Source organism: Toxorhynchites rutilus, chromosome 2 (genome assembly GCF_029784135.1).
Source record: "Toxorhynchites rutilus septentrionalis strain SRP chromosome 2, ASM2978413v1, whole genome shotgun sequence".
Classification (NCBI taxonomy): Eukaryota; Metazoa; Arthropoda; class Insecta; order Diptera; family Culicidae; genus Toxorhynchites; species Toxorhynchites rutilus.
Window position 1 is genome coordinate 251,257,832 of NC_073745.1, and position 12,831 is coordinate 251,270,662.

General features: G+C 39.3%; 1 protein-coding gene across 2 annotated transcripts in view; it reads right to left on the reverse strand.

The window, feature by feature from the left end:
- Positions 1-11,977, reverse strand: part of LOC129771567 (serine/threonine-protein phosphatase 4 regulatory subunit 1-like) — a 464,751-nt gene extending 452,774 nt beyond the window's left edge. For both annotated transcript variants that reach the window (XM_055775336.1, XM_055775335.1), the window contains exon 1: positions 11,391-11,977. In XM_055775336.1, the coding sequence (XP_055631311.1) occupies positions 11,391-11,409 (19 nt within the window). In that variant the 5' untranslated portion in view covers positions 11,410-11,977. The remainder of the gene's footprint in view (positions 1-11,390) is intronic.
- Positions 11,978-12,831: the final 854 nt, after the last annotated feature.

Sequence of the window (12,831 nt, forward strand, 5' to 3'; positions counted from 1 at the left end):
CTCCACGATCTTCTGAGTGGAAACAGCAAACACCCATGGATTAAGCAAACAGAAGAGGCTGCTTCAAATAAAAACATCTCCTTCTGCTGGGTTCCTGGTCACTCAGGAATCCGTGGAAACACAGCCGCCGACATACTGGCCGGCAAGGGCAGCAAAATAGATCCCCCAGACATGCCCTGTCCTCCATCTGACATTGTCCGCTGGGTAAAACAGCAAGTCCGTGAAAGCTGGGACATAGGCTGGATAAACAGCCGTCCCACTCATCTTCATAAAATTAAAAATTCCACTCTCCCTTGGGATGACCGCCTCAATAGTAGGGAAAGGCAAGTCCTTACCCGTCTTCGAATTGGGCACACTAACTTCACCCACTCACACTTGTTCTGCAGAGCCGAAAAACCCCAATGTGCTTGCAACGAAGCTCCGGTTTCCGTTAGCCATCTTTTACTTGAATGTCAACATACCAAAGATGCTCGAGTCCGACACAACATAGGTCAGAGTCTCCGAGATATCCTCAGTAGAGACGAGACCCAAGAAACCAATTTAATTGCGTTTCTGAAAGAAACCGACTTCTTTGGTAAAATCTAAACCGAAATACTAAATACCTTGGAAAGTGCTTATTAAAGTTCGCCACTTCACAGTCATGTATGCGTGTTTATGTGTGTATACACATGTATGTACGGGTCGGAAGGAAGGTATTCATACATGTATATACACGCATTCAATAATATTAAATAACAAATAATATAATATATACTTTCATACCCACATCTATCTTCTATCCATTACATTATACTTTAATCAACTTCCTATTCCTACAGCCACACTCACCAAGGAGAATAAATTCATTAAATAAACCTCTCCATTTTTCAGCTATACTATATACCATTAAATTCAAAACCACTATATTTTATTATCTATTCAAACTGTATTTCATTTCATTTCACCCCACCCCACACCTACTCCTCCCCTCTTTCCTTCCCATACCACTCCCACCCCCTCCCACTCCACTAATCCCACCCAAATCCTTTCCACTCCTTTCCTTCCTATCCTCCTGAGAGGGGCCGTTTTGTTTTTTGGCTTTGGAGCACGCCTTTCGCTAGGTCACTTGTGCTTCGTTACTGCTTTGGTCCTCGGATCAGTAAATTTTTACTTTTCTTTACAGCATATATTAAATATCTTATGAAGCATAGGATCCCTTCCTACCTTCTTCTTTAACCGAGAGTCGAGCGGACAGGTCTGATGAGTGATTTTGTTTGGTTTCCCTTTCGCCAGTCCCCTCTGGGCTGGTTTTATTGTGGCTCTTCACTGGGCTAGAGGCGAATGAACTGCAAAGTTTAAAGCCTCTTAAAAACAAAGAAACGAAACGAAAAATACATTCATTACGATTTGTTCGCTCGTTGGATTCACATGCAGGCTAAAAAGGGTCCTTTTCAGGATCACAAAATTATCTTCAATCTAAAGAGTTTATTGTTTTGTTATCACTCGATATCCCCATCTTGTTCGGCTGAACCATTATGTTTAACGATTGCATTTGCCACTCGCCACAGCTTTCACAGTTGGAAAATTTCTTCCCATCCAGCTTGTAACATATTTTACAGTAAATTACATTCAATGGCACGTCGCATTACCACCACTCAGTGTCGGATTGGAGGTAATTTTAACCTGTAATTGAACATTTGCGATGACAGTGGTACAGTGTCGACTTTCAATTCATAATCTAAATATGTCGCATTACAGGTCCGTCCAATTAGCTAAATGTCGAGATAAGTGTAAATTACTGTACTTTCAATCTAGAAGCAATTTAAGAATTGGTGAAAATCAATAAGCTCAGAACAACTGCCAAATTCACATACTCATCATATCCTGGCAAACAAATTATGAAAAAATCAATTTGTGTTTTATTATTATTTTGGATATTGTTTTAGAAAGCATTTAACTGTATTTCCTTAACTCTTTTTTGGAAGGTTTAATGGCCCTGAGAAGCGCCTTGTTTTAAGGAATGGTTCCAATTTAGAAAACTTAGTACTCGTGGTTTTGAAAAAAACCATTTCGAACGCCCTCGATGCCGCCTTGTTCTGGATTTGCCACCAAAGCAGTTTGTATAAAGAACAAACTTTTTTCTTCTGCTACCTGATGCCGTTTTGCGATTGCGTTTGCCACTCGCCACTCACTGCGACTGCCTGTTGTTGTCTTGATGTCCACCGAACCGAATGTGTTCTGTTCCGAATGCGGGTTTTCTTATCGTCGCGAGCAGCTTTGCCAGCTAACTCGATCAAATCGGCGGCCGAAACTATATAACGCCGGCTAGGTGGCCTGATGCACTGGTACTAACGCGCTCGGCCTAGCTACCCTTGCGGGGAACTCCAGATCAACACGGTTCGAGCGGGATTTTGCCTTTCCCTTCACTTTTCCTCCTTTACCATGTCCAGACATGGCTGCTTGTGTTGGTTTGTTGATGTGATGTGATGCGAAACGATGTGGTGTACGGTTTGAATGAGAATGATCGTTACGGCAGCGGAGCGGGGATTTTTAAGCTGACTGGCTGGCTCGAGAATTACGCATGTGTGAGACTGCGACCAATGTTTCGTTCATTTTTTTCTTTTTCCTTTCCAATCGTGCTTCATTCTATTTCGCTGCTGCTCTGGTTGCCCGTTTTGGTCGGTACGATTTGAGGAGCACAAAATGGACCAATAAAAAATGGGCACATAGTGCATTTTGACAATGCTTGATATTTCACAATTATTCAATTATTTATCTCAAGAAAAATGAAATGTTATTCGTTATGATAGATGCGTACATATATTTCCTATCAATTGATGCAAAAACCTTTGCGATCTATTGAGAAATGCTCGAGTTATAAGCGTTCCAAATCTTGCATTTTTTCCTACTCGTTCAGTGCCTAGATTTCCATTTCACCCCCTATATCTTCCGGTTAGACGTAGTCCTACGTCAATATTGAAAAAAAATTTCCTTTACGCTTTGGAAATGTGTACGTTATATCGAGGGTACGTTATATCGAAGTTTCCCTGTAAACCTTTTCAGGGTCCCCGGAACGTTTTACTAAAGAGTTATTCATGAAATTTCGACGTATTCGCAAATAATACAGCTCGGACTCGATAATATACAGTTTTTGATTTTTTTCCACTGTACAAAATTTTTTTTTCGTTTGTTTTTTTTTGCATGTATTTTTCGTTTCGAATTTATTTTTGATTCATCCCCTTAAAGTAAAAAAACACCTTCCTCACATGAAAAAAATAATTTTATCCAGATTATCTCAGGAGGTGATAGACAATCATATTTGATGAAAAAAATTCTCTTTCGCATATGTTCGAATTTTAACAATGACAGAGTTATAATTTTTTTTTTGTTTCGGACTATGTTGCCTCAAAGTGGCTCTACATTAAAAAATACGCCACGGAAGAAGATTCTGATGCTTTCATTTGAAAGATGAGAAAATTTAGTACAGGACATAGTAGTGGAACAGCTTAGTGGGATTAGTGGATTTTAGTAACATATTGGAAGTGAAAAATTTAAAAGTTAATAATTTTTAATGTGTTATTATTAATTTTATCCTAAAAATTTATATTAAACTAGATTGTTTCTGTAAATTAGTTCTTTAGCCTCTCTACAATTTGTTCTTTGACGCACAATTTCTATGTTTTTTAATTGGCAACACCTCGAATTTTTTGACGAAAGCCATTGGTGTCATTTTGATTACCGTTTTGTCCAAATTCCGAACACTTAAGCATTGATGGCCCTTAAACAGTGTCTCATTACTCAAAATGATACTTTTTCTGGAAATTAATTTGATTTTTGGATACAATAGAGGCCTTCATTCTCATTCGGCTTCAATAAAATTGATTTTCAAATACATATTCATGGTGAAAAACTACAAAAATGTTCAATCACATTTATCTGATATTCCGAAGCCCATTTTTGTCACTGACTCATATTTATTCCGAGCACTTTTGTCTCAAATTCCGAATAGCGGAAATTCAATTTAAAAAAAATCATAACTTTTGAACTACTACACCGATTCATATGATCGATATATCAAATTAAAGCCAATAAGCTAGTCTTTTTTGGAAAAACACCATTCTAGCAAAAAAAGGGGGTTGTTTTAGTTATTATTGATTGTTTTTTTTATGTGGTTTAGGGACCAAGGGCGCTGTATTTTTTATATTTTTTCTTGAAAGCACATTGTTTTTTACATAACATATCCAAAAATCAGAGATCTGATTGTTTTTTTCGTTTTTGATTTTCCATAGTTGAGAGGTTTTGGTTGCGAAACATGGGAAATCCAAGTTTTCTGCAAGTCTGATATATTTTCAAAGAATAAGCCTTAATTTAATATGTGGATCATCTGAATCGGTCCAGTAGTTCAAAAGATATGAATTTTTGAAAACAGGCATTTTTGGAAAATGAAAGAAAATTTATTTTTCGGATCAACGGTTAATGAAAAATCATAAGTCAAAAACGATAATCTCACATCTCTGATTTTTGGATATTTTTTTTATAGTACCCCAATGAGTGAACTATTGCTCTATATATGATAATAGTGTGTTCGAACATCCTCTGTTCGAAATTTGAAGCATGCGTCGAAACTTGATTCAAATTGCGAACACTACTTTAATGCTAATTTTAATGAAGCTTTCTGCATAAAATATCATTTTTTTTCATCCATCTATAGTAGATTCTTACCTTTTATAACACTTAACATGAAAACAGCAAAAAAAAAATAGATAAAACATCTACAAAAACTGAAAAAAACACGATTGTTTTTTACGGAATTTACTAACGCAAACATTTTATCACTGGTTTTGACAGTCACATTTTTTGCAAATGCTTGGTATTATAAATTTTAGGCTGTATCGATAACTGTAAATGATGTTAAAATGAAGCCTATAACCCAAAGAATGTCAGGGTTTTGATGATCAATTATTTATTTTTGGAGACTGTTCGGAATATGAGACAAACCGGTATTGGCGTCAAAGAAACAGTAATGTTCAAGAATTATTTTTTCAAATCGTCCATTCCCCAGGAAATTACGAAAAATCAAAAAATCTTCGGACAAAAACATTGGCCAAGACCTGCATTTTTTCCTGTGGGAGGTTCAATCCAATGGGTTTTTTTCCTACATCATAATGTGTGTTATCTTATTTCAAGTAATACTTAGGAAAAAAACCATATTTTTTAATTTTATGATCTTTTGTTATGTGTTTGTTTATGCTAGATTAACCCTTTACAAGGCCATGGAAACTAGGCAACGAATCGACTCCAACTTCAGAGAACGTAATCCTTACATGAGGAATAACACATATTTATCTTTGAAAAAAAATTAACTATTGAAACAGTTGCAAAAATTGGTGGTAATATAGTGGCCACAGCTCCTTAACCTCAAAAACACTGCCTTGTAAATTCATGTTATTGCGTTTTTGGTTATGCTTCTTCTTATGTTTGGCTTTAAGAGGCTTTAAACTTTGGGGTTTCATTCGCCTCTATTTTGGTTATGCAAAAAACAAAACAGCGAAAAACCCTGTTTTTTTATATAGAGTTTCAATTCGAAAAATTTCAATTTTTCGTCATATACACCTTACAAAGTAGATCACAAATAGTACGTTTCAAGTGAAACATTTTGGGTCGACACGGAATTCATTACATGCAATCTGCTCGATAATGATGCGCAACGTAGCAATGTGGTCGTTACAGTTACTACCAGCTCTAAATTCTGCCTGCTGTCGTCGGAACGTAGCATCTATTTTCTCCTTAACCCGGTTGAGGATTACCTTGTACAGGACTATAAGAACTTCATACGGCAGCATGATGTCTCGCCAGTTGTCGCATTCAATCAAGTCCTCTTTCTTTGGGACCTTGGATGCCCTGCATTCAGTAAGTGGTAGCTGATAAAAGCACTTCTCGAGAGCCTCAAGTTAATTAAATTATAGAAGTGTTATGGTTTTGACGTAGGATTACGTCTTTCATTTATATACCGGGGTGTAAAATCTAAATTTCGAAAACGAAAGCGTTACGCCGGAGACCGAGATTTTGAGTGTTAATAGCTCCTTAACAACTGAACGAAATGGTATGATAAACACTTCATTCGAAAGATAAAATGTCTACGCGTTCTATACTTGTTACTTTCTGATCCAAAAACTTGTTTCGATAGTCTTAAACTTGCTTTCAAAACAGGCTAATGAAATCACCAATCGGTATATAAGCGAGCGCCGCTCGGAAATCCACTCAGTTCTAATTGAACAGCGATTGGAGCATGTTGTCGCTGTTGTGGTGAAGCTCTTCATTTATCATGAAAGCGTGGATGAACGGTGTCACCAAGAGCCTGTTTGTGCACCTTAGGCCAGAAGGGAATCCATCAGGAGGAGAGTGATGCCACAAACGGTTCTCCGGGAAGATCTCGAAGCAGCCGCTACACACACACACGCTACACACACACATACACGCACGGAATTCTTTCCGTTTGGATTTGGATTCAGCATCGAGAAAGACCCGGAAAATAATCTGCCAGTTCCTCTGGGAATTTAAAAATACATTCATGTGAAAGAGTTTATTTGAATGTTTTCTGTCCATGTAACACTGTGACCAAATATGTTTTAATCAAGTGCTATTAACAGATGGTTATCGAGTTAGCATAAACCACTGGTAGGCTTCCAGTGTCGAGGAAAATGTGGAAATATCCAATCGTTACTGAAAATAATCTGTTCCTCTGGGAATTTAAAATTACATTCATGTGAAAGAGTTTATTTTAATGTTTTCTATCCATGTAACACTGTGACCAAATACATTTGGTTTTGTGATTTTTCCATCAATCGCAATTAACAGGATAGCTTCTGAAGATTATTCTTCCCCATCGGTAGGATATTTCCGTATCAAATATTGGATGCATAAAACCTTGTGCCTCCAACGTAACGCTCTCGTCAATGAATTCAGATTCAACTACAAACAAATGATCTATAAATCAACGATAGTCCTACGTCACCCTTGCGGTTATACCATAGATATAATCCACTTCCTGTTTTTGAAAAACGATTTAACATTCAAACATTTGCTTCGTCTGAATCGCTTTTCTGCAAATTATAATTCAATGGGCCAGAATTTCCTCAAATCCTACGTTTATTGGACCGTCTACAACCGTTAGTTGACAGTGGTCCGACAGTGATGCACAACCTTTAAGTGCAGCAGAAGCTGAAAAAGGAGGCCGAGAGCAATCATCGAGTTTCATCGTACCGAGCCTTGGGAGAGGTCGGAGCAACTGATACATGTACATGGCTAAAATGAACATTTTTATGCGGAAGCTTCAGTCTAAGCCGACCGTGTCTAAACAGCAGGAAATCGTCTAGAAAGAGCGGCTGAAGATAGACGTTGTACCGAAGTCCGGGACCCTCCCAAAGGCCCCCAGCTGCGACCGATTGAAAATTGCTGGACGAACCACAAACGGAGAATCCATTCCAATGATTTAGTTTTCATCGATCATGGCTAGGGTTCCGGTCAATAACCGTAGGGTCGGATATTTTTTAAGAAGGCTTAATAATGTAGTGTTGATGGAAAATTTGGTCCATTGAATTATCTTGTAGTTTTTTTCATCATCATCATCTTGTATATGTAATAAAGGGTGTCCCACATCGAATTGCATAACGGAAAAAAACGCTGTAGAATATTACCTAGCTGACCGATCCTTTTCAAACTACCAGACAACAAAAACATAGCCCATTAGTAAGCTTTTGGCATATTTATTTTATTTCACTTCAATACCATAATCTCGCACCATAATAATGCTCGCACATTACGCTAACTCCACTCATAAGGTTCTGTACAACATCTGGCTGCAGCTTCTTCTGTACGGAGACCCACTTTTTCTTCATGTTCATTTTCTTTTAATTTGTAATGATTCTACATCCCATTGAGAGATTAGATCTTCTTCAAAAATTTTCGCCAATAAGGGTTGCGCCAGTTCGTGGTTCATTCTCCTTCTCCATACTCCGTTTTCCTGAACATCACCGTATATTGTTCTGAGCACTCGGCGTTCAAAACACCAAGCGCTTGCGAGTCCTCTTCAAGCATCGTGCCCATAGAGAACAACCGGTCGAGTTAAGGACTTTCTTTCTTTCTTTGTTTTTAAGAGGCTTTAAACTTTGCAGTTCATTCGCCTCTAGAACAAGTTAAGGACTTGTACATGGTACACTTCGTACGGAGTCGGAGTTTGTTGGACCTCAAGGATTTGCAGAGCTCATAGTAGGCACGACTTCCATTGACTATGCGTCTTCGAATTTTACGGCTGTTGTTGTCGGTTGTTATCAACGAGCAACGAGGTAAACAAATTCCTCTACCAACTCGAGCTCGTCGTATTTGCCTTTGACGCCCTCTGTACGACAACTTTTGTCTGAGGGATTTCATCTATCCGTTTATAGACGTTGAGCTTGGGCTGGATAATATTGATACCTTTGATTGCTGCAATCGTGGTTCAAGTTTTTCCTTGATGCTCAACTGTTTTGCAGGCTCTGCAACGTTCAGAGGATTTTTCCCTTCTGTATCTAGCTACTGGTGTGGTCCCTATGGCCTAGTGGTAAGCGTTGCGCTTGCCAAGAAGGGGAACCGGTAAAGGGGAACTGTCTAGGGTGTGGGGGGATAAGCATTGGGCATTGCCCGTCCTCAAGAAAAGCCACAAAAACCCGGAAACAGCTCCTCTAAGCGAATTGACGCCGCTATAAGCGTCTTTGCCCAGTCCTGCTGGTACTCGGGACGTAAAGCAGCAGTATCACGATGGTTCTCCTGCGAGATAGTGGGATTGGTCGCAGGCCTTGCAAGTCGCACCACAAAAAACACCAAGCAACGAACGATACACAAGAAGATTGTGAATCAGGCAATATTGTAAAGAAGTTAAGCCAAAATAAATGAATAAAAATATCTAGCTACTGAATCAATACCATGATCGTCACATTTCGTCATGTCACGAACGATTTCAAATACCTGCTTGATCATTGCAGTCAGACTTTTGATAGAAGACGAGCAGAATGATTGTTCATATAGGCGAACAAATCTGTATATACGAAACGTTTTTCCGCAGTCCTTTCATCAGGGCTTCAGGCAGCTGTTCCGAAATTTCTGATCGTTGCTTCGAAAGCTGTCCTACCATAAATTACAATCCAATGTCAACTTCATTTTCAATCTTATTTTGATTCTCGAGTAATATTTCAAAGTGGCATAAATGCAAATATTTTTTATGGTGTAAACATGAAAATTACCGATTATTAATTGTAAAATTACCGATAATTCGGAATGAAAAATGATCCGGTATTTCCGGTAAAGCCGGTAACGGTAAAACCGGTAAACAATCTCTACTCCCGCTAGCATGTATTTAGTCTTAGATGCATTGATCTCAAGCTCAATCAGCCCTACTTCGTGTTTCAGTCGGGTATACAAGTCGGCTATCGTCGCATGTGTTTTTCCGATAATGTCCACGTCGTTGGCGAAACAGATAAACTAACTAGACTTGTTGAAAATCGTGCCCCGCATGTTAAAGCCCGCTCTCCACATAACACTTTACAGCGCCACGATGAAGAGCAGACAGGAGAGTCCATCGCCTTGTCCCCTGTGAGTCTCAAAAAATTCTGACAGCTCACCTGAGATCCGCACACTGCACCGCAGCGTTCATCGTTGCCTGAATCAGTCTTGTCGGCTTTCTTCTATGGTCTTCTATGGCTTTCTCCATAGTTGTCGTTGGTCGATTGTATCATATGCGGCCTTGAAGTCAACGAAGATGTGGTGCGTAGGGACCTTATACTCGCAGCACTTTTGGAGAATCTGCCGCAGTGTAAAAATCTGGTCCGTCGTCGAGCAGCCAGACATGAATCCGGCCTGATGACTTCCCACGAATCCATTTACTATTGGCGATAGACGTCGAAAGAGAATCTGAGACTGAATTTTGTAGGCATCATTCAGGATTGTGATGGCACCATAGTTCCCACAATCCAGCTTGTCATTTTTTTATATATGGGGCAGATTACCCCGTTCTTCCACTCCTCCGGTAGCTGTTCTGTGTCCCATACTATGACTATGGCTATCAACCGATGCATACACTCTACAAGTTTTCCCGGACCTCCCTTGAAAAGCTCCGCTCCGCTTTATAGTTCTTTAGATGATTAATGGCCTCCTTAACTCATCCCATCGTCGAGGGTGGTACGTCGTCGTTGTTCACTGCACCGGTCTAGTCCTCCTCAACGCCGTCTTGGTCTCCTGTCTGCGCGGTGTCCTCATCTCCTCATCTCCATCTCCTCACACACTCTCTCTCTCTACCAGGCAGCGCTTTTTTCCCGAAAGACATGCATAAAAGCATCTCTCAACCTTCGCTTCAGACTATATCGTTCCACGTTTTGTCGAGCCGCGAGCTCGTTCCAGCATGGTGCTGCATCCTTTTCATTCAGAAGCGCTCAACACTCGTCAAACCTTTCTTTCCGTTGTCCTCTTTGTTCATACCCAATGACGGTCTCTGTTGTGCTGCTAATTGCTGCTTTCAAGGTGTTCCAGCACTCATCAAGGGGAGCAGCATTCAGTCGATGTTAGTACCACGATAGGTTCTGACGTTGATGATAACCGAGAAGTACCGACCATCGATCAAAACGTGGTCTATTTGTGTTTCTGCTTGCTGAGGAGTTCTCCAGGTGTAACGGTATTGGAGGTTATGCTGGAATAAGGTGCTACGTATGGTCATGTGCTTGGAGGCAGCGAAGTCGATAAATCTTAGATCGTTTTCGGTCTGAAAGTGCATTGACCCGCAGTGCAGTATAGATATTAGCAATTTAGATCCACCTCTAAATATAGTGAATTACAGATATGGCTAAATAGCAAAAAATTAAACTCATTCATCGCGCTCTTGATGTTTAAATTTTAGGAGATCAAAACATGCAATATTTTCATATAATATTGGCATCTGTTGCGAGCCAAACTATGCAAAGGGACAAAACAAAACAAAACGCTAGAGAATGATCGCCACAAATGTTAATTTCGCTCTTTGTCCATATCACGTACTATTATTTTACGCATCGTATCGAAAGTAATCGCGATTTGTCCGAACCGATTACAATATATCTCTTGAAATTTTCCCTTATCACTTGCAGTCTAAAGGCATAGGGAGCCTATCTGTATAAAATCTACAACCGAACGGTAAGACTTCATACGCAGATTGTAGAACGCACAACTCAAGAAGAAAAAAAACATCATTCCGCTTACTTACGATTGCATTCATATTTCTGATAATTTTCTGGTGAGGATAACTTTCGTTCTCTACCATTCATCATATCGAATTTGACTCTGGTTCCGTGGATGCGTCGTCCTACGAGTACAAACGTAACGAAACGGATTAGTTCTCCAACCCTTACCTATTTGCATGCTCTCCATTTGTGATTCCTGTCAGCGCGCTGGATAGCACTATTCACATCGGAGATCAAAACAGTGCGCAGCAGTAACTTAAGCTTTCTGGAGCAAATCAGAGGTTGAGTCCCGTAAGCTTGTTTTTGTGTTTGCCTATTCGCTTTTCCTCAGCTGATCAAAACAATATTGGCAAAATTTGTTGCGAAAGGTCAGCAGCAGCAGCAGCACTTCGATCGAATCAAGTGAACACGAACAAAAATAAAAACAACACCACGAAGAGGAAGGATAATTAGGACAAAACAATAGGGACGGACAAGTCGCACACTAAACGGGGATAAAAAAAAACACGCACTAAACTGTGGCTCTCAAAAGCAATCGAATGAGGAGCGCACTCAAATCAAAATACAAACTAAAAACGGTATCACGCAGACTTTCTATCGCGCGACGCTTATTGAAGAACAACGCGGGATTAGTTTACTGTTAAATGTTGTAAAATTTGTTTCACTATTCCACTGAATTTGAGATGCAGAACCACACAAATCTTGTATCAGCACCAAAAAGTTCACAGCAGGCAAATCTCACCAACACACAGCGCCACACAAAATGACAGTTCTGCATTGTATCCAGAATGGTTATCAGCTAAAATACACCACAAAGGTAGAATCCTTTTTGACGTAGGATTACGTCTTTTCGAAATCGAGCACATCGTGAAAATTGTCCAATTTCAAACGCTTATTGCTCAGTCATTTCATGATGGATTGATGAAATTTTTGCTTCAATCAATTTCGGTACTCCATAACAATTTTTTATATTGAAGGAAATAATATACGTCATGAAACTAACTATCGAACAATTGAAAGATTTCAACCCCTATCCTAGCGGAAATACCCACTTCTGGTTGGTCGAAATTGACGACACATGCGGCGGGTCCCTAACAGAGACATCAAAACCAAGCTGCTTGGGGGAAATCGGCATTGCAAATACATAAATTAGGGGGAGCTTTTGTTCCTACCGAAATGTATTCCCCAACAGAGATATCAAAACCAAGGTGCCCGGCGGAAATCGGCATTGCAAATATATGCAAATCAGGGGCATTTCAACCTATTAGTGCCCAGCGTATGAAATTTAATACGCAAAAATGCCCGTATTTGAAAAACTGTTTTTGATGAAACTAAAGTGTTAAGCGCATTTAAATGATACAACATGACAATTTAAGAGTGTTTTTTTGTGTCAGTGTCATTTTTGTTATTTTGTTGTGTATTGAAGCTTGCAAAGTTCGAGTTTAATGAAGTCGCAAAAGTAAACATAAATTTATCGAAGTTTTACCTCTCAAAGGATTCTAAATTGCTCAAATCTGTGACACAACACTACTAGACGGGTGTATAAAATGATATCTAGCAAAAAATCCGAAGAAAATTATGAAATCGCAAAAAAAAATCTATGTTTACT